Raw genomic sequence first — 20482 nt, 5'->3', positions numbered from 1 at the left:
GTCAGTGGCAGCGTCAACGGGCTCCCGGGTCCATGTGACCCGGGACCTGTTCACTACAATAGGGAGAGACGGCGCAGAGATGATCCCATCTCCCAGCGCAGCCCCCGCTGCCAGCTCCACCCCCCACTGCTATGGCAACCCGCCCAGCATATTGCCGGGTCGGGGACGCCAGCAGCAGCGTCCAATGTCGGATCCCACCCGGGAAGGACCCATTTCCAATTCCCGGGTGGGATCTGGAATTGGCGGTGTGAAAGGGGTGTATTACACTGCACTTTGGACCTGGGTTATTACTGGGATGGACCCGTTTACACTGAACCCGGGTCTGCCATTCATGTCACTCACAGACACTCCCTTGAGACGGACCTCTGCATACACAGCCAATCAGCAGCTTTTAGGCATAACCTGAGTCGATAACCCAGATGGCGATGTTTACATTGCACCATTATCCGGGTTCTTCGCGGACCGTACAAGCCTGGTAGCTACCCAGGTCGGATTTCCGGGTCACTTAACCTGTGTTATTTTTCTAGGACCCTTTTGCATCGACCTAGACAGACTTTGTAATATCCCGGATTATTGAGGCGGTAGAAAAGGGGTATTATTAAAATTTAGAGATGACTTCTCTATTAGTAATTGTAATGGGAGGTGCACTTCAGTATAGCATCAAGTATCAAAGAACAAAAGCAAGATTCTGTAATAGGGCACTCACAGATTGATTATGATTAATAGTATTAATATGACTTTGATGCACTGGGTTCAGTACTCAAAATGGCCACTACATTTTCAGGTTTGGGGCATAACTGAAAACAAAATGTAAACCTTCATTTTTACAGTATTTTAAAATAATCTATTAAAACGATCAATATTCCATTCAGTATTCCTCAATCAGCAGGCTAAAATATCCAAAACAAGTGAATCTGGGCTCTTACATTCCCAGCTCTGCTGGCACATCCTGTCAATCTGAATTTGGTTGTAAATTGACAGAATACTTTAATAGAAGTCTGAGTCAGAAATCTAATATTATTAGCAATGTCACTGTAATAGGTCTAACTGATAGGACTGACAGGAAACTCTACCTACTGCTGAATGTATGTATGAAGTTAGCCCACTATATTATAGACAGTGATGGCACAGTATGAGGGAATCAGATGTGATGTGTGAAAGAAGTTTAGGGGTCTACTGAATTTACTAAGCCTTGGATGGAGATAAAGTACCAGCCAATCAGCTCCTAACTGCCATGTCGCAGGCTGGCTTTAAAAAATGACAGGAGCTGGTTGACTGGTACTTTATCTCTGTCCACTTTATCTCCATCCAAGGCTTAGTAAATAGACCCGTTAATCTGATAACAATTGTAATACTAACAGACCTACATAATAGTTATTCATTTCTGCGGATACATTTATGCAGATCGCAATATTTTGTGCTTCTGCACCTACATTGTGTGGTTTTAATGAGACTGTAATTTGACATGTTAATGAGGTCTCCTGCTTTCGATAAGCATCCATGTCCCATTTCCAGGCTTCTTCACACAGAAATGGGATGCCTGGGTCAAAAAACAAAGCTCAAGTACATCTATGAGTCCAGGGCAGATCACAGAAATACAGTAAACAACAGTTAACCACAAAGGCAGTGGAGTATGGAGAAAGTGAAGGATAATGTAGAGTGACTCAATATGGCTGGTAAAAGCAAGTAGTGATAAGTTGTGAGAGGTGTGTGTGTGTGTGTGTGTGTGTTTGTGTGCGTGTGTGGGGGGGGGGGGACAAGAAGAAAATTGGCACGTAGCAAACCTAAATGCAACAAATGAATGGACAGACAGGATCAGATAAGGGCCCTCATTCCGAGTTGTTCGCTCGCAAGCAGATTTTAGCAGATTTGCTCATGCTAAGCCGCCGCCTACTGGGAGTGAATCTTAGCATCTTAAAATTGCGAACGATGTATTCGCAATATTGCGATTACACACCTCGTAGCAGTTTCTGAGTAGCTCCAGACTTACTCTGCATCTGCGATCATTTTAGTGCTTGTCGTTCCTGGTTTGACGTCACAAACACACCCAGCGTTCGCCCAGACACTCCTCCGTTTCTCCGGCCACTCCTGCGTTTTTTCCGGAAACGGTAGCGTTTTTTCCCACACGCCCATAAAACGGCCTGTTTCCGCCCAGTAACACCCATTTCCTGTCAATCACATTACGATCGTCAGAACGATGAAAAAGCCGTGAGTAAAATTCCTAAGTGCATAGCAAATTTACTTGGCGCAGTCGCAGTGCGGACATTGCGCATGCGCATTAAGCGGAAAATCGCTGCGATGCGAAGATTTTTACCGAGCGAACAACTCGGAATGAGGGCCAAGGTGTACAGGTTTGCTTTTATGTACTGACAGGATAGATATATATGTATATATATATATATGTAGATAGATATAATAAATATTTCTGTACTATATCACATTATATACACTATCTAGATGTGTTTATTTTGGTAAATATATCTTGGTATAAAGTGACTAATTATTGAAAGAAGACAGATAACCCAAATATTTGATCACAATTGGTATGCAGATAGTTTGCACTTCAGTTTGTTCATTAATTTACATTACTGTACAAGGTCTTATTTATTTATACATACATATGGATAATCATATCTCCAGTAGTTGTCGATTTATCGATACATACATACATACATACATACTGTAAATAGATATAAAAATGTTCAATAAGTTTTATTTAGGATGTAATATATTTCAGCATTTCCTTTTGTTTTTCACAGGTATGTTTCTGGCAGACATAATAGAAAATTATTTTGTTTCTCCAACACTATTCAGAGTTATAAGACTTGCTAGGATTGGGAGAATCTTGCGTCTCATTAAAGGAGCAAAGGGAATTCGTACGCTTCTCTTTGCCTTGATGATGTCACTTCCTGCCCTATTCAATATTGGTCTTTTACTCTTCTTAGTGATGTTCATTTACGCTATTTTTGGAATGTCCAACTTTGCCTACGTCAAGAAAGAAGTTGGAATTGATGATATGTTCAATTTTGAAACCTTTGGCAACAGTATGATTTGCTTGTTCATGATCACAACATCAGCAGGATGGGATCTTTTGTTAGCACCAATTCTTAACAGTGGAGAACCAGACTGTGACCCAAACTTTGAGCACCCTGGAAGTTCTGTAAAAGGTGATTGTGGTAACCCATCCGTAGGCATTTTCTTCTTTGTTAGCTATATCATCATATCATTTCTCATTGTTGTAAATATGTACATTGCTGTAATTTTGGAAAATTTCAGTGTTGCCACTGAAGAAAGTGCTGAACCACTGGGAGAAGATGACTTTGAGATGTTCTATGAGGTTTGGGAGAAGTTTGACCCATCTGCTTCACAGTTCATCGAATACGATAAACTCTTTGATTTTGCTGATGCACTGGATCCACCTCTGCGTGTGCCAAAACCAAACCACATTCAGCTCATCACAATGGATCTCCCCATGGTAACTGGTGACAGAATTCACTGCCTTGACATTCTATTTGCTTTTACAAAGCGAGTGTTGGGAGAAGGGGAAGATATGGACACCCTACGATTACCAATGGAGGAACGGTTTATGGCGTCAAACCCATCAAAGGTTCCCTATGAGCCTATTACAACTACCTTACGTCGCAAGCAAGAAGAGATTTGTGCCATTTCTATACAACGTTGCTACCGGCATTATCGCTGTAAAAAACAAGCTAAAGCTTCTCTTGTATACAAAAAGGATAAAAATAAAAAGGCAAATATACTAGCTAAAAATGAGATAAGTGATTTCAATAAATACAGCGAAACCACCACTGTCAATTCAGACATGTCCACCTCAACAACCTCTCCACCATCCTACGACAGTTTAGAAAAGACTCAAAAGGAAAAATATGAAAAAGACGATGCAGAAAAGGAAGAAAAAAGTAAATGTAAAAGAGGATGTAAGAAATAAAGTTATGCTCTTAATTCATGATGCAACTTTTATGAAGATCATAGATGATATTAAGGTTCACAGATTTCTGCTTGGAGTACTATGCCAAATTGTCAGTTATATGTATGATGTAAGTTTAGTGCCTATAAAACCATATAAAGAAGAACTTTTGTATAAGATCATTACCAGGTCGATGAACTTTGAAGTTGGAATTCAAATTATGCGATTTGTGATCTAATGCAAAACCTCACCTTAATCAGAGGGTCATTTGGGCTTAGGTGTCTGTATATTCTGCTGGACAATCAGTGACTTCTGCTGCTTTTTTAAAATTATTCTAAATGTGATTCACACATATGATCACCAATCACAGATGCATTTTATAGTGGTAGAAATCTGATTTAATCAATTATGTGAAAGCAAATGACTGAATGAACTCGCAACAAGATCAGGTAACAGATGACTACAAATCAACGTCACCAGAACACTTCTTATTTTCTTTTTACCGATCATTTAATAATTGCATATGATGTCCTATGTACAGTAACATGTTTAATATTTGTTTATGTGCCTCTGACGTCACAAATGGTTCTGGTTTTCAGGTTGAAGAAGTTATACGCGTCTCTGTAAAGTGCTCTTCTGTATAAACAAAAACAGCTAAAGAAAAACATCCACTGAATGCTTATGTAATAGAGTATGCTAAATAGCCAGATACAGTCAGTTGCTCGGCTTCATTCAGCATTATTATTTGGCAATTTATTTTAAATAAAATGAATGTCCTCTTTTGGGAATCCCCTGTACAGCGGCTGCCTTCATAACTGCAGCGTGCAGCAGAGAGTACAGGGCAGTGGTGGAACTATAGAAGGTGCAGTTGGAGTGGCTGCTGTGTGGCCTGGAAGTGAGGGGGAACCGGTAATGCTCTTGTACCGCCCCCAAGGTACCTGCAGAACTCTAGGAGGCTCTCCCACTGTACTCGCATAAGAAGAGGCCCCATCCCTTCTATTCTCAGAGCAGAGCTGAAGGCCTGGGAGGATACAATGGGCACCTATCTAAGTTATGCTTTTGTTCCCAACATGCTCTGTTCGGCCTCTGGTCCTGGGCAAACAATTTGCTATGTTGGTGTAGAACATGCAGACTGAGGGGGATGTGAAAAAAGTAGACAACCAACTAATATTTTTTCTAAATAAATATGTTCTGTAAAATGCCCTGCAATGTACCTACCTACTATGGTGGAGCTTTTATCAGGACAGTGTATATACAATGTTTTTTTTTTAACATTTTTATTTTTTTAAGTCAACTCAACTATCATGTATTGCTCTCAAAGTTTAAACTATTACTGGTGCATGTATATATTTGCCTTGATGCTACTGTGTATAATGTCAAAGGATTTTGCATATAGTGGAAAGCCATATTTTAAATGAGTCATAATGACATTATACCACAGGAGGATGTAAACTTGCAGGTAATATGCATTTGTAACACTTAACTGGATCCTACCTGATGCATAGCCAAATATAAGGGAATATATTCCAACATACTCTTTGTAAAACAGTAAAAATACTGTTTAAATATATTTCTTTGCCTTTTGTACATAAATTAAAAAAAATGTTCACTGAGGAATCTGTGTGTTGCTGACAGTGGTTGTTTCACTTAATAACCTGGGTGGTATCACAAGCTGAAATTGAAGGCACTGTTAGTGGAAAATGCATGCATTCTTGTGTGTCCACATGATACAATATATATATATATATAGATATATATACATAATGCACAGAAGAATGGTCTTTATTGCACTTGGCAGTTCATGTGGGAAATAAATGTATAATTAACACTTAAAACACTTAAAAAGCCATGTTAAGAAATATAAGAATCATTCAGACATAACATGCCTCAGTGATGTCACTGGTTCCTGTGACTTGGTCAGGATAATTTCCATGACTATAAGGTCAGCCCACACAATATCTGCCTTCACTGCGTGTAACCGGCAGGAGGATTGTTCTAACATGACGACGCCACACCAAAGCATTTGCTTTTTAGGAGTGTTTGTTGAAAAGAAGACACACGATTTGTCTTTTTGTGCTTAAGAAACAGGCCTCAACCACTGATGTGTCATTGTGATATTCATATATCTGTTTGTCTTCATTTCACTTCTGTCACATCAGTAGGAGAGGCTGGTAATATTGAGCGCATATGGACATATTGGTCAAGCATAATGGGCACTTCTCTATGGGAGAGGTGTATCAAAGCTTGGAGAGAAGTTAAGTGGAGAAGTTGCCGAAACAATCTCCAGTATCAGCTTCTTTTCAAAGACTGTGCTAGATAAATGAATAATGGTTGAATGTATTGGTCACCTGATGTAGAAAATGATGATGTCCTCATGCTTTGAATGAATCCTATATAAGACTGAATAAATATTACACAATACTGAAGATTTTTGTCTAACTTGTTTTGTCTTTCTCATTGTGTTAATTCATTCTAAATTTGAAGGGGACATACTTGGTTCACAAATCAGACTTATACTACAGTATATCTCAGTAAACTATATTTCAAGTACAACTTGGGTGGTTACATTTTCCCATTGATACAGTCAACATATTTAATTTGGTGTCCTGGTTACTTAATGAGTATAGCACTCAATTTTACATGTTTAAACTCCAGCAGCAGAGACATACTATAGCGGTAGTAGCAGGCAGTGAGCAACCACAATAGATATTTGAAAAAGGGCTGTTACTCACACGTTGAGGCAGTGTGATCAATCTTGTTTCCAGGCAATCTGGGTCTGCTACACTAGAGCTCAAAATAGAAACATAGAATTTGACGGCAGATAAGAACCACTTGGCCCATCTAGCCTGCCCCCCCCCCCTTTTTTTTTTACCATATATTTATCTTAAACCTTATTTGATCCTTATTTCTTTGTAAGGAGATCCTTAGGTCTATCCCATGCATGTTTAAATTGCTCTAATGTCTTAGCCTCTACCACCTCTGATGGGAGGCTATTCCACTTATCCACTACCCTTTCTGTGAAGTAATTTTTCCTCAAATTTCCCCTGATTCCCCCCCCCCCCCCCTCCCTCCAATATCAGTGCATGTCCTTGTGTCCTATTGCTTCTCTTCATTTGGAGAATGTTTGAAAGTTTCTATCATGTCCCCCCTTTCCCTTCTCTGCTCCAAACTATACATGTTGAGATATCTTAGTCTTTCTGGGTATGTTTTGTGATGTAGGCCATGCATCATTTTAGTTGCCCTTCTTTGTACAGTCTTTAATGTATTAATATCCTTTTGTAGATATGGCCTCCAGAATTGAACACAGTATTCTAAATGAGGCCGCACCAATAACCTATACAGTGGCATTATTACTTCTTTCTTTCTGCTGCTGATTCCTCTCCCAATGCAGCCAAGCATCTGACTAGTCTTCCTCATTGCTTTGTTACATTGCTTACCTGCCTTTAAGACACCTGAAATAGTGACGCCTAGATGCCTTTCCTCCTCAGTAGTTTCCAGTATAGAGTAGACATACTGGTAGAAATCTGATTTCATCAATTATGTGAAAACAATGACTGAATGAACTCGCAACAAGATCAGGTAACAGATGACTACAAATCAACGTCACCAGAACACTTCTTATTTTCTTTTTACCGATCATTTAATAATTGCATATGATGTCCTATGTACAGTAACATGTTTAATAATGTTTCTCTAACGTCCTAAGTGGATGCTGGGGACTCCGTAAGGACCATGGGGAATAGCGGCTCCGCAGGAGACTGGGCACAAAAGTAAAGCTTTAGAACTACCTGGTGTGCACTGGCTCCTCCCCCTATGACCCTCCTCCAAGCCTCAGTTAGATTTTGTGCCCGAACGAGAAGGGTGCACACTAGGTGGCTCTCCTGAGCTGCTTAGTGAAAAGTTTAGTTTTAGGTTTTTTATTTTCAGTGAGACCTGCTGGCAACAGGCTCACTGCATCGAGGGACTAAGGGGAGAAGAAGCGAACTCACCTGCGTGCAGAGTGGATTGGGCTTCTTAGGCTACTGGACATTAGCTCCAGAGGGACGATCACAGGCCCAGCCATGGATGGGTCCCAGAGCCGCGCCGCCGGCCCCCTTTCAGAGCCAGAAGACAGAAGAGGTCCGGAAAATCGGCGGCAGAAGACGTCCTGTCTTCACCAAGGTAGCGCACAGCACTGCAGCTGTGCGCCATTGCTCCTCAGCACACTTCACACTTCGGTCACTGAGGGTGCAGGGCGCTAGGGGGGGGCGCCCTGAGCAGCAATAAAAACACCTTGGCTGGCGAAAATACATCACATATAGCCCCCAGGGCTATATGGATGAATTTTAACCCCTGCCAGAATCCATAAAAAAGCAGGAGAAAAGTCCGCGAAAAAGGGGCGGAGCCTATCTCCTCAGCACACTGGCGCCATTTTCCCTCACAGCTCAGTTGGAGGGAAGCTCCCCTGGCTCTCCCCTGCAGTCACTACACTACAGAAAGGGTTAAAAAAGAGAGGGGGGCACTAATTAGGCGCAGTATTAACAATACAGCAGCTATAAGGGGAAAAACACTTATATAAGGTTATCCCTGTATATATATAGCGCTCTGGTGTGTGCTGGCAAACTCTCCCTCTGTCTCCCCAAAGGGCTAGTGGGGTCCTGTCCTCTATCAGAGCATTCCCTGTGTGTGTGCTGTGTGTCGGTACATTTGTGTCGACATGTATGAGGAGAAAAATGATGTGGAGACGGAGCAGATTGCCTGTAATAGTGATGTCACCCCCTAGGGGGTCGACACCTGAGTGGATGAACTGTTGGAAGGAATTACGTGACAGTGTCAGCTCTGTATAAAAGACAGTGGTTGACATGAGACAGCCGGCTACTCAGCTTGTGCCTGTCCAGACGTCTCATAGGCCGTCAGGGGCTCTAAAGCGCCCGTTACCTCAGATGGCAGATATAGACGCCGACACGGATACTGACTCCAGTGTCGACGGTGAAGAGACAAATGTGACTTCCAGTAGGGCCACACGTTACATGATTGAGGCAATGAAAAATGTTTTACACATTTCTGATAATACGAGTACCACCAAAAAGGGGTATTATTTTCGGTGAGGAAAAACTACCTGTAGTTTTCCTGAATCTGAGAAATTAAATGAGGTGTGTGATGATGCGTGGGTTTCCCCCGATAACAACTGATAATTTCTAAAATGTTATTGGCATTATATACTTTCCCGCCAGAGGTTAGGGTGCGTTGGGAAACACCCCCTAGGGTGGATAAAGCGCTCACACGCTTGTAAGAACAAGGGCTCTACCCTCTCCTGAGATGGCCGCCCTTAAGGATCCTGCTGATAGAAAGCAGGAGGGTATCCTAAAATGTATTTACACACATACTGGTGTTATACTGCGACCAGCAATCGCCTCAGCCTGGATGTGCAGTGCTGGGTTGGCGTGGTCGGATTCCCTGACTGAAAATATTGATACCCTAGATAGGGACAGTATATTATTGCCTATAGAGCATTTGAAAGATGCATTTCTATATATGCGTGATGCACAGCGGAATATTTGCCGACTGGCATCAAGTCTAAGTGCGTTGTCCATTTCTACCAGTAGAGGGTTATGGACACGACAGTGGTCAGGTGATGCGGATTCCAAATGGCATTTGGAAGTATTGCCTTATTAAGGGGAGGAGTTATTTGGGGTCGGTCTTTCAGACCTGGTGGCCACGGCAACAGCTGGGAAATCCACGTGTGTACCCCAGGTCGCCTCTCAACATGAGAAGACGCCGTATTATCAGGCGCAGTCTTTTCGTGGACAAGCGGGCAAAAGGTTCCTCATTTCTGCCCCGTGACAGAGGGAGAGGAAAAAGGCTGCAGAAATCAGCCAGTTCCCAGGAACAGAAACCCTCTCCCGCCTCTGCAAAGCCCTCAGTATGACGCTGGGGCTTTACAAGCAGAATCAGGCACGGTGGGGGGCCCGTCTCAATGAATTTCAGCGCGCAGTGGGCTCACTCGCAAGTAGACCCCTGGATCCTTCAGGTGATATCTCAGGGGTACAAATTGGAATTCGAGACGTCTCCCCCTCGCCGTTTCCTAAAGTCGGCTTTACCGATGTCTCCTTCTGAAAGGGAGACAGTTTTGGAAGCCATTCACAAGCTGTATTCCCAGCAGGTGATAATCAAGGTACCCCTCCTGCAACAGGGAACGGGGTATTATTCCACACTGTTGTGGTACCGAAGCCGGACGGCTCGGTGAGACCGATTCTAAATCTAAAATCTTTGAACACTTACATACAGAGGTTCAAATTCAAGATTGAGTCACTCAGAGCAGTGATTGCGAACCTGGAAGAAGGGGACTACATGATGTCTCGGGACATCAAGGATGCTTACCTTCATGTCCCAATTTACCCTTCTCACCAAGGGTACCTCAGGTTTATGGTACAGAACTGTCACTATCAGTTCAGACGCTGACGTATGGATGGTCCAAGGCACCCCGGGTCTTTACCAAGGTAATGGCCGAAATGATGATATTCCTTCGAAGGAAGGGAATTTTAGTTATCCCTTACTTGGACGATTCCCTGATAAGGGTAAGATCCAGGGAACAGTTGGAGGTCGGTGTAGCACTATCTCAGGTAGTGTTGCGGCAGCACGATTGGATTCTCAATATTCCAAAATCGCAGCTGGTTCCGAGTCCCGACGACTCATCTTCTGTTCCTAGGGATGATCCTGGACACAGTCCAGAAAAAGGTGTTTCTCCCGGAGGAGAAAGCCAGGGAGTTATCCGAGCTAGTCAGGAACCTCCTAAAACCGAGCCAACTCGCTCTAAGCTTAAGCTAAGCTTAGCAAGACCTCTGCTTCAAGGTCAGCCGGTGTTGATCCAGTCGGACAACATCACGGCAGTCACCTACGTAAACAGACAGGGTGGCACAAGAAGCAGGAGCGCAATGGCAGAAGCTGCAAGGATTCTTCGCTGGGCGGAAAATCATGTGATAGCACTGTCAGCAGTATTCATTCCGGGAGTGGACAACTGGGAAGCAGACTTCCTCAGCAGACACGACCTCCACCCGGGAGAGTGGAGACTTCACCCAGAAGTCTTCCACATGATTATAAACCGTTGGGAAAAACTCGACAGGTATTGCGCCAGGTCAAGGGACCCTCAGGCAATAGCTGTAGACGCTCTGGTAACACCGTGGGTGTACCAGTCAGTGTATGTGTTCCCTCCTCTGCCTCTCATACCCAAGGTACTGAGATTGATAAGATGGAGAGGAGTAAGCACTATATTCGTGGCTCCGGATTGGCCAAGAAGGACTTGGTAACCGGAACTTCAAGAGATGCTCACGGAGGATCCGTGGCCTCTACCTCTAAGAAGGGACCTGCTCCAGCAAGGACCCTGTCTGTTCCAAGACTTACCGCGGCTGCGTTTGACGGCATGGCGGTTGAACGCCGGATCCTGAAGGAAAAAAGGCATTCCGGATGAAGTCATCCCTATCCTGATCAAAGCCAGGAAGGATGTAACCGCAAAACATTATCACCGCATTTGGCGAAAATATGTTGCGTGGTGCGAGGCCAGTAAGGCCCGACGGAGGAAATTTAACTGGGTCGATTCCTACGTTTCCTGCAAACAGGAGTGTCTATGGGCCTGAAATTGGGGTCCATTAAGGTTCAAATTTCGGCCCTGTCAATTTTCTTCCAAAAAGAACTAGCTTCAGTCCCTGAAGTTCAGACGTTTGTAAAAGGGGTACTGCATATACAGCCTCCTTTTGTGCCTCCAGTGGCACTTTGGGATCTCAATGTAGTTTTTGGGTTCCAAAAGTCACATTGGTTTGAACCACTTAAATCTGTGGAGTTAAAATATCTCACATGGAAAGTGGTCATGCTGTTGGCCCTGGCCTGGGCCAGGCGCGTGTCAGAATTGGCGGCTTTATCCTGTAAAAGCCCTTATCTGATTTTCCATTCGGACAGGGCGGAATTGAGGACTCGTCCTCAGTTTCTCCCTAAGGTGGTTTCAGCGTTTCACCTGAACCAACCTATTGTGGTGCCTGCGGCTACTAGGGACTTGGAGGGCTCCAAGTTGCTAGATGTTGTCAGGGCCCTGAAAATATATGTTTCCAGGACGGCTGGAGTCAGAAAATCTGACTCGCTGTTTATCCTGTATGCACCCAACAAGCTGGGTGCTCCTGCTTCTAAGCAGACTATTGCTCGTTGGATTTGTAGTACAATTCAGCTTGCACATTCTGTGGCAGGCCTGCCACAGCCAAAAATCTGTAAATGCCCACTCCACAAGGAAGGTGGGCTCATCTTGGGCGGCTGCCCGAGGGGTCTCGGCTTTACAACTTTGCCGAGCAGCTACTTGGTCAGGAGCAAATACGTTTGTAAAATTCTACAAAATTGATACCCTGGCTGAGGAGGACCGGGAGTTCTCTCATTTGGTGCTGCAGAGTCATCCGCACTCTCCCGCCCGTTTGGGAGCTTTGGTATAATCCCCATGGTCCTTACGGAGTCCCCAGCATCCACTTAGGACGTTAGAGAAAATAAGAATTTACTTACCGATAATTCTATTTCTCGTAGTCCGTAGTGGATGCTGGGCGCCCATCCCAAGTGCGGATTGTCTGCAATACTGGTACATAGTTATTGTTACCAAAAAATCGGGTTATTGCTGTAGTGAGCCATCTTTTCTAGAGGCTCCTCTGTTATCATGCTGTTAACTGGGTTTAGATCACGAGTTATACGGTGTGATTGGTGTGGCTGGTATGAGTCTTACCCGGGATTCAAAATCCTTCCTTATTGTGTACGCTCGTCCGGGCACAGTATCCTAACTGAGGCTTGGAGGAGGGTCATAGGGGGAGGAGCCAGTGCACACCAGGTAGTTCTAAAGCTTTACTTTTGTGCCCAGTCTCCTGCGGAGCCGCTATTCCCCATGGTCCTTACGGAGTCCCCAGCATCCACTACGGACTACGAGAAATAGAATTATCGGTAAGTAAATTCTTATTTTATGTGCCTCTGACGTCACAAATGGTTCTGGTTTTCAGGTTGAAGAAGTTATACGTGTCTCGGTAAAGTGCTCTTCTGTATAAACAAAAACAGCTAAAGAAAAACATCCACTGAATACTTATGTAATAGAGTATGCTAAATAGCCAGATACAGTCAGTTGCTCGGCTTCATTCAGCATTATTATTTGGCAATTTATTTTAAATAAAATGAATGTCCTCTTTTGGGAATCCCCTGTACAGCGGCTGCCTTCATAACTGCAGCGTGCAGCAGAGAGTACAGGGCAGTGGTGGAACTATAGAAGGTGCAGTTGGAATGGCTGCTGTGTGGCCTGGAAGTGAGGGGGAACCGGTAATGCTCTTGTACCGGCTCCAAGGTACCTGCAGAACTCTAGGAGGCTCTCCCACTGTACTCACATAAGAAGAGGCCCCATCCCTTCTATTCTCAGAGCAGAGCTGAAGGCCTGGGAGGATACAATGGGCACCTATCTAAGTTATGCTTTTGTTCCCAACATGCTCTGTTCTGCCTCTGGTCCTGGGCAAACAATTTGCTATGTTGGTGTAGAACATGCAGACTGAGGGGGATGTGAAAAAAGTAGACAACCAACTAATATTTTTTCTAAATAAATATGTTCTGTAAAATGCCCTGCAATGTACCTACCTACTATGGTGGAGCTTTTATCAGGACAGTGTATATACAATGTTTTTTTTTTAACATTTTTATTTTTTTAAGTCAACTCAACTATCATGTATTGCTCTCAAAGTTTAAACTATTACTGGTGCATGTATATATTTGCCTTGATGCTACTGTGTATAATGTCAAAGGATTTTGCATATAGTGGAAAGCCATATTTTAAATGAGTCATAATGACATTATACCACAGGAGGATGTAAACTTGCAGGTAATATGCATTTGTAACACTTAACTGGATCCTACCTGATGCATAGCCAAATATAAGGGAATATATTCCAACATACTCTTTGTAAAACAGTAAAAATACTGTTTAAATATATTTCTTTGCCTTTTGTACATAAATTAAAAAAAATGTTCACTGAGGAATCTGTGTGTTGCTGACAGTGGTTGTTTCACTTAATAACCTGGGTGGTATCACAAGCTGAAATTGAAGGCACTGTTAGTGGAAAATGCATGCATTCTTGTGTGTCCACATGATACAATATATATATATATATATAGATATATATACATAATGCACAGAAGAATGGTCTTTATTGCACTTGGCAGTTCATGTGGGAAATAAATGTATAATTAACACTTAAAACACTTAAAAAGCCATGTTAAGAAATATAAGAATCATTCAGACATAACATGCCTCAGTGATGTCACTGGTTCCTGTGACTTGGTCAGGATAATTTCCATGACTATAAGGTCAGCCCACACAATATCTGCCTTCACTGCGTGTAACCGGCAGGAGGATTGTTCTAACATGACGACGCCACACCAAAGCATTTGCTTTTTAGGAGTGTTTGTTGAAAAGAAGACACACGATTTGTCTTTTTGTGCTTAAGAAACAGGCCTCAACCACTGATGTGTCATTGTGATATTCATATATCTGTTTGTCTTCATTTCACTTCTGTCACATCAGTAGGAGAGGCTGGTAATATTGAGCGCATATGGACATATTGGTCAAGCATAATGGGCACTTCTCTATGGGAGAGGTGTATCAAAGCTTGGAGAGAAGTTAAGTGGAGAAGTTGCCGAAACAATCTCCAGTATCAGCTTCTTTTCAAAGACTGTGCTAGATAAATGAATAATGGTTGAATGTATTGGTCACCTGATGTAGAAAATGATGATGTCCTCATGCTTTGAATGAATCCTATATAAGACTGAATAAATATTACACAATACTGAAGATTTTTGTCTTTCTCATTGTGTTAATTCATTCTAAATTTGAAGGGGACATACTTGGTTCACAAATCAGACTTATACTACAGTATATCTCAGTAAACTATATTTCAAGTACAACTTGGGTGGTTACATTTTCCCATTGATACAGTCAACATATTTAATTTGGTGTCCTGGTTACTTAATGAGTATAGCACTCAATTTTACATGTTTAAACTCCAGCAGCAGAGACATACTATAGCGGTAGTAGCAGGCAGTGAGCAACCACAATAGATATTTGAAAAAGGGCTGTTACTCACACGTTGAGGCAGTGTGATCAATCTTGTTTCCAGGCAATCTGGGTCTGCTACACTAGAGCTCAAAATAGAAACATAGAATTTGACGGCAGATAAGAACCACTTGGCCCATCTAGCCTGCCCCCCCCCCTTTTTTTTTACCATATATTTATCTTAAACCTTATTTGATCCTTATTTCTTTGTAAGGAGATCCTTAGGTCTATCCCATGCATGTTTAAATTGCTCTAATGTCTTAGCCTCTACCACCTCTGATGGGAGGCTATTCCACTTATCCACTACCCTTTCTGTGAAGTAATTTTTCCTCAAATTTCCCCTGATTCCCCCCCCCCCCTCCCTCCAATATCAGTGCATGTCCTTGTGTCCTATTGCTTCTCTTCATTTGGAGAATGTTTGAAAGTTTCTATCATGTCCCCCCTTTCCCTTCTCTGCTCCAAACTATACATGTTGAGATATCTTAGTCTTTCTGGGTATGTTTTGTGATGTAGGCCATGCATCATTTTAGTTGCCCTTCTTTGTACAGTCTTTAATGTATTAATATCCTTTTGTAGATATGGCCTCCAGAATTGAACACAGTATTCTAAATGAGGCCGCACCAATAACCTATACAGTGGCATTATTACTTCTTTCTTTCTGCTGCTGATTCCTCTCCCAATGCAGCCAAGCATCTGACTAGTCTTCCTCATTGCTTTGTTACATTGCTTACCTGCCTTTAAGACACCTGAAATAGTGACGCCTAGATGCCTTTCCTCCTCAGTAGTTTCCAGTATAGAGTAGACATACTGGTAGAAATCTGATTTCATCAATTATGTGAAAACAATGACTGAATGAACTCGCAACAAGATCAGGTAACAGATGACTACAAATCAACGTCACCAGAACACTTCTTATTTTCTTTTTACCGATCATTTAATAATTGCATATGATGTCCTATGTACAGTAACATGTTTAATAATGTTTATGTGCCTCTGACGTCACAAATGGTTCTGGTTTTCAGGTTGAAGAAGTTATACGTGTCTCGGTAAAGTGCTCTTCTGTATAAACAAAAACAGCTAAAGAAAAACATCCACTGAATACTTATGTAATAGAGTATGCTAAATAGCCAGATACAGTCAGTTGCTCGGCTTCATTCAGCATTATTATTTGGCAATTTATTTTAAATAAAATGAATGTCCTCTTTTGGGAATCCCCTGTACAGCGGCTGCCTTCATAACTGCAGCGTGCAGCAGAGAGTACAGGGCAGTGGTGGAACTATAGAAGGTGCAGTTGGAATGGCTGCTGTGTGGCCTGGAAGTGAGGGGGAACCGGTAATGCTCTTGTACCGGCTCCAAGGTACCTGCAGAACTCTAGGAGGCTCTCCCACTGTACTCACATAAGAAGAGGCCCCATCCCTTCTATTCTCAGAGCAGAGCTGAAGGCCTGGGAGGATACAATGGGCACCTATCTAAGTTATGCTTTTGTTCCCAACATGCTCTGTTCTGCCTCTGGTCCTGGGCAAACAATTTGCTATGTTGGTGTAGAACATGCAGACTGAGGGGAATGTGAAAAAAGTAGACAACCAACTAATATTTTTTCTAAATAAATATGTTCTGTAAAATGCCCTGCAATGTACCTACCTACTATGGTGGAGCTTTTATCAGGACAGTGTATATACAATGTTTTTTTTTTTTACATTTTTTTTTTTTAAGTCAACTCAACTATCATGTATTGCTCTCAAAGTTTAAACTATTACTGGTGCATGTATATATTTGCCTTGATGCTACTGTGTATAATGTCAAAGGATTTTGCATATAGTGGAAAGCCATATTTTAAATGAGTCATAATAATGACATTATACCACAGGAGGATGTAAACTTGCAGGTAATATGCATTTGTAACACTTAACTGGATCCTACCTGATGCATAGCCAAATATAAGGGAATATATTCCAACATACTCTTTGTAAAACAGTAAAAATACTGTTTAAATATATTTCTTTGCCTTTTGTACATAAATTAAAAAAAATGTTCGCTGAGGAATCTGTGTGTTGCTGACAGTGGTTGTTTCACTTAATAACCTGGGTGGTATCACAAGCTGAAATTGAAGGCACTGTTAGTGGAAAATGCATGCATTCTTGTGTGTCCACATGATACAATATATATATATATATATATATATATATAGATATATATACATAATGCACAGAAGAATGGTCTTTATTGCACTTGGCAGTTCATGTGGGAAATAAATGTATAATTAACACTTAAAACACTTAAAAAGCCATGTTAAGAAATATAAGAATCATTCAGACATAACATGCCTCAGTGATGTCACTGGTTCCTGTGACTTGGTCAGGTGAATTTCCATGACTATAAGGTCAGCCCACACAATATCTGCCTTCACTGCGTGTAACCGGCAGGAGGATTGTTCTAACATGACGACGCCACACCAAAGCATTTGCTTTTTAGGAGTGTTTGTTGAAAAGAAGACACACGATTTGTCTCTTTGTGCTTAAGAAACAGGCCTCAACCACTGATGTGTCATTGTGATATTCATATATCTGTTTGTCTTCATTTCACTTCTGTCACATCAGTAGGAGAGGCTGGTAATATTGAGCGCATATGGACATATTGGTCAAGCATAATGGGCACTTCTCTATGGGAGAGGTGTATCAAAGCTTGGAGAGAAGTTAAGTGGAGAAGTTGCCGAAACAATCTCCAGTATCAGCTTCTTTTCAAAGACTGTGCTAGATAAATGAATAATGGTTGAATGTATTGGTCACCTGATGTAGAAAATGATGATGTCCTCATGCTTTGAATGAATCCTATATAAGACTGAATAAATATTACACAATACTGAAGATTTTTGTCTAACTTGTTTTGTCTTTCTCATTGTGTTAATTCATTCTAAATTTGAAGGGGACATACTTGGTTCACAAATCAGACTTATACTACAGTATATCTCAGTAAACTATATTTCAAGTGCAACTTGGGTGGTTACATTTTCCCATTGATACAGTCAACATATTTAATTTGGTGTCCTGGTTACTTAATGAGTATAGCACTCAATTTTACATGTTTAAACTCCAGCAGCAGATACATACTATAGCGGTAGTAGCAGGCAGTGAGCAACCACAATAGATATTTGAAAAAGGGCTGTTACTCACACGTTGAGGCAGTGTGATCAATCTTGTTTCCAGGCAATCTGGATCTGCTACACTAGAGCTCAAAATAGAAACATAGGGGTAAATTTACTAAGATGGGAGTTCTATTTGAGATGGGATGTTGCCCATAGCAACCAATCAGATTCCAGGTATTATCTTCTAGAAGGTGCTAGATAAATGTGAAGTAGAATCTGATTGGTTGCTATGGGCAACATCCCATCTTAAATAGAACTCCCATCTTAGTAAATTTACCCCATAGAATTTGACGGCAGATAAGAACCACTTGGCCCATCTAGCCTGCCCCCCCCCCCCCCTTTTTTTAACCATATATTTATCTTAAACCTTATTTGATCCTTATTTCTTTGTAAGGATATCCTTAGGTCTATGCCATGCATGTTTAAATTGCTCTACTGTCTTAGCCTCTACCACCTCTGATGGGAGGCTATTCCACTTATCCACTACCCTTTCTGTGAAGTAACTTTTCCTCAAATTTCCCCTGATTCCCCCCCCCACACCCCTCCAATCTCAGTGCATGTCCTTGTTTCCTATTGCTTCTCTTCATTTGGAGAATGTTTGAAAGTTTCTATCATGTCCCCCCTTCCCCTTCTCTGCTCCAAACTATACATATTGAGATATCTTAGTCTTTCTGGGTATGTTTTGTGATGTAGGCCATGCACCATTTTAGTTGCCCTCCTTTGTACAGTTTCTAATGTATTAATATCCTTTTGTAGATATGGCCTCCAGAACTGAATACAGTATTCTAGATGAGGCCGTACCAATGACCTATACAGTGGCATTATTACTTCTTTCTTTCAGCTGCTGATTCCTGTCCCAATGCAGCCAAGCATCTGACTAGCCTTCCTCATTGCTTTGTTACATTGCTTACCTGCCTTTAAGTCACCTGAAATAGTGACACCTAGATCCCTTTCCTCCTCAGTAGTTTCCAGTATAGAGCAGACATACTGGTAGAAATCTGATTTCATCAATTATGTGAAAACAATGACTGAATGAACTCGCAACAAGATCAGGTAACAGATGACTACAAATCAACGTCACCAGAACACTTCTTATTTTCTTTTTACCGATCATTTAATAATTGCATATGATGTCCTATGTACAGTAACATGTTTAATAATGTTTATGTGCCTCTGACGTCACAAATGGTTCTGGTTTTCAGGTTGAAGAAGTTATACGCGTCTCTGTAAAATTCTCTTCTGTATAAACAAAAAAAGTTAAAGAAAAACATCCACTGAATGCTTATGTAATAGAGTATGCTAAATAGCCAGATACAGTCACTCAGCTTCATTCAGCATTATTATTCAGCTACTATATCAACCAATCAGAGTGCAGCATTCTCTACCTGCCTCCTAGCCTGCAACCAGATAGTAAATGGCTGTCAGCATGCTGATTGGTGAATGACTGGAGCTATCCACTAATCAGAGTGCAGCATTCTGTACCTGCCTTCCATCCTGCAGCCAGTCAATGGCTGTCAGCATGCTGATTGGTGGATGGCTGGGGCTACTATATCCACCAATCAGAGTACAATATTCCCTACCAACCTCCCAGCTTGCAGCTAGTCAAAGAATGGCTGTCAGCATGCTGACTGGTGGATGGCTGGAGTGTGCTGAGAGCCATTCCCTGTAATGAAGCATATGGAGACACTGCGAGGGACCACCATGGCCATAAACAGCAGGGTCGAGACAAGGTAATGGGGAGCGTGTCCTAATGGAAGGGGGCCTCCTTACAGTCACTGTAGCCCAGCTGGGGATGTAAAAGGGAGCTGACAGGTAAGGGGAGGTGAGCAGGCAAGTGGTGGACCCGTGCACCCCTGGGCCTCACCATCAGGCCCCCGTAAGTTTAATATGCCACTCGGGGCCACAAGAGGGGTAAGTTAAATAAATAAAAAATGATTCCCATGAATGGGTGGGTAGGTGCTCAGTGCATTGTTTTGCCTAGGCCGCAGGCATGTCCAAACTGTGGCCCTCCAGCTGTTGTGAAACTACGTATCCCAGCATGCCCTGACACAGTTTTCCTCTATCATCGGATATAGAACAACTTTGGTAACCCCCTTGGAGCGATGTCCTTGAAAGAAACCGCTATGAGGATATCTACTGTCTCTCACGTGAGTGCTAGGTACGCCCCTCTCTCACGATAGCAGATACTACTTAGATCCTGGTCTTCCACCACTGATTGATAAAGAGCACGCCACATCTTGAAAAGATACCTTTATGGGCATGTCAACACCTGTCTTTGTGTAAGTCAGGTGTGTTCATAGGAGAATATTGTTTCCATATTTTG

At 42.2% G+C, this 20482-nt stretch overlaps 1 protein-coding gene and 1 long non-coding RNA gene across 7 annotated transcripts in view; one reads left to right on the top strand and one right to left on the bottom strand.

Annotated features, from left to right (window-relative positions):
* The window catches only part of LOC134944763 (sodium channel protein type 2 subunit alpha-like), a 329999-nt gene extending 323645 nt beyond the window's left edge, over positions 1-6354 (top strand). For all 6 annotated transcript variants that reach the window (XM_063933609.1, XM_063933606.1, XM_063933605.1 and 3 more), the window contains one exon: positions 2760-6354. In XM_063933609.1, the coding sequence (XP_063789679.1) occupies positions 2760-3949 (1190 nt within the window). In that variant the 3' untranslated portion in view covers positions 3950-6354. The remainder of the gene's footprint in view (positions 1-2759) is intronic.
* A 12889-nt stretch (positions 6355-19243) lies between these two features.
* Positions 19244-20482, bottom strand: part of LOC134943443 (uncharacterized) — a 31893-nt gene continuing 30654 nt past the window's right edge. Inside the window, exon 3 of the long non-coding RNA XR_010181537.1 lies at positions 19244-19398. This is a non-coding gene — a long non-coding RNA (uncharacterized LOC134943443). The remainder of the gene's footprint in view (positions 19399-20482) is intronic.

Source organism: Pseudophryne corroboree, chromosome 7 (assembly GCF_028390025.1).
Source record: "Pseudophryne corroboree isolate aPseCor3 chromosome 7, aPseCor3.hap2, whole genome shotgun sequence".
Lineage (NCBI taxonomy): Eukaryota > Metazoa > Chordata > Amphibia > Anura > Myobatrachidae > Pseudophryne > Pseudophryne corroboree.
The sequence above is the reverse complement of the archived record's forward strand: the minus strand, read 5'-3'. Positions and strand labels throughout refer to the sequence as shown.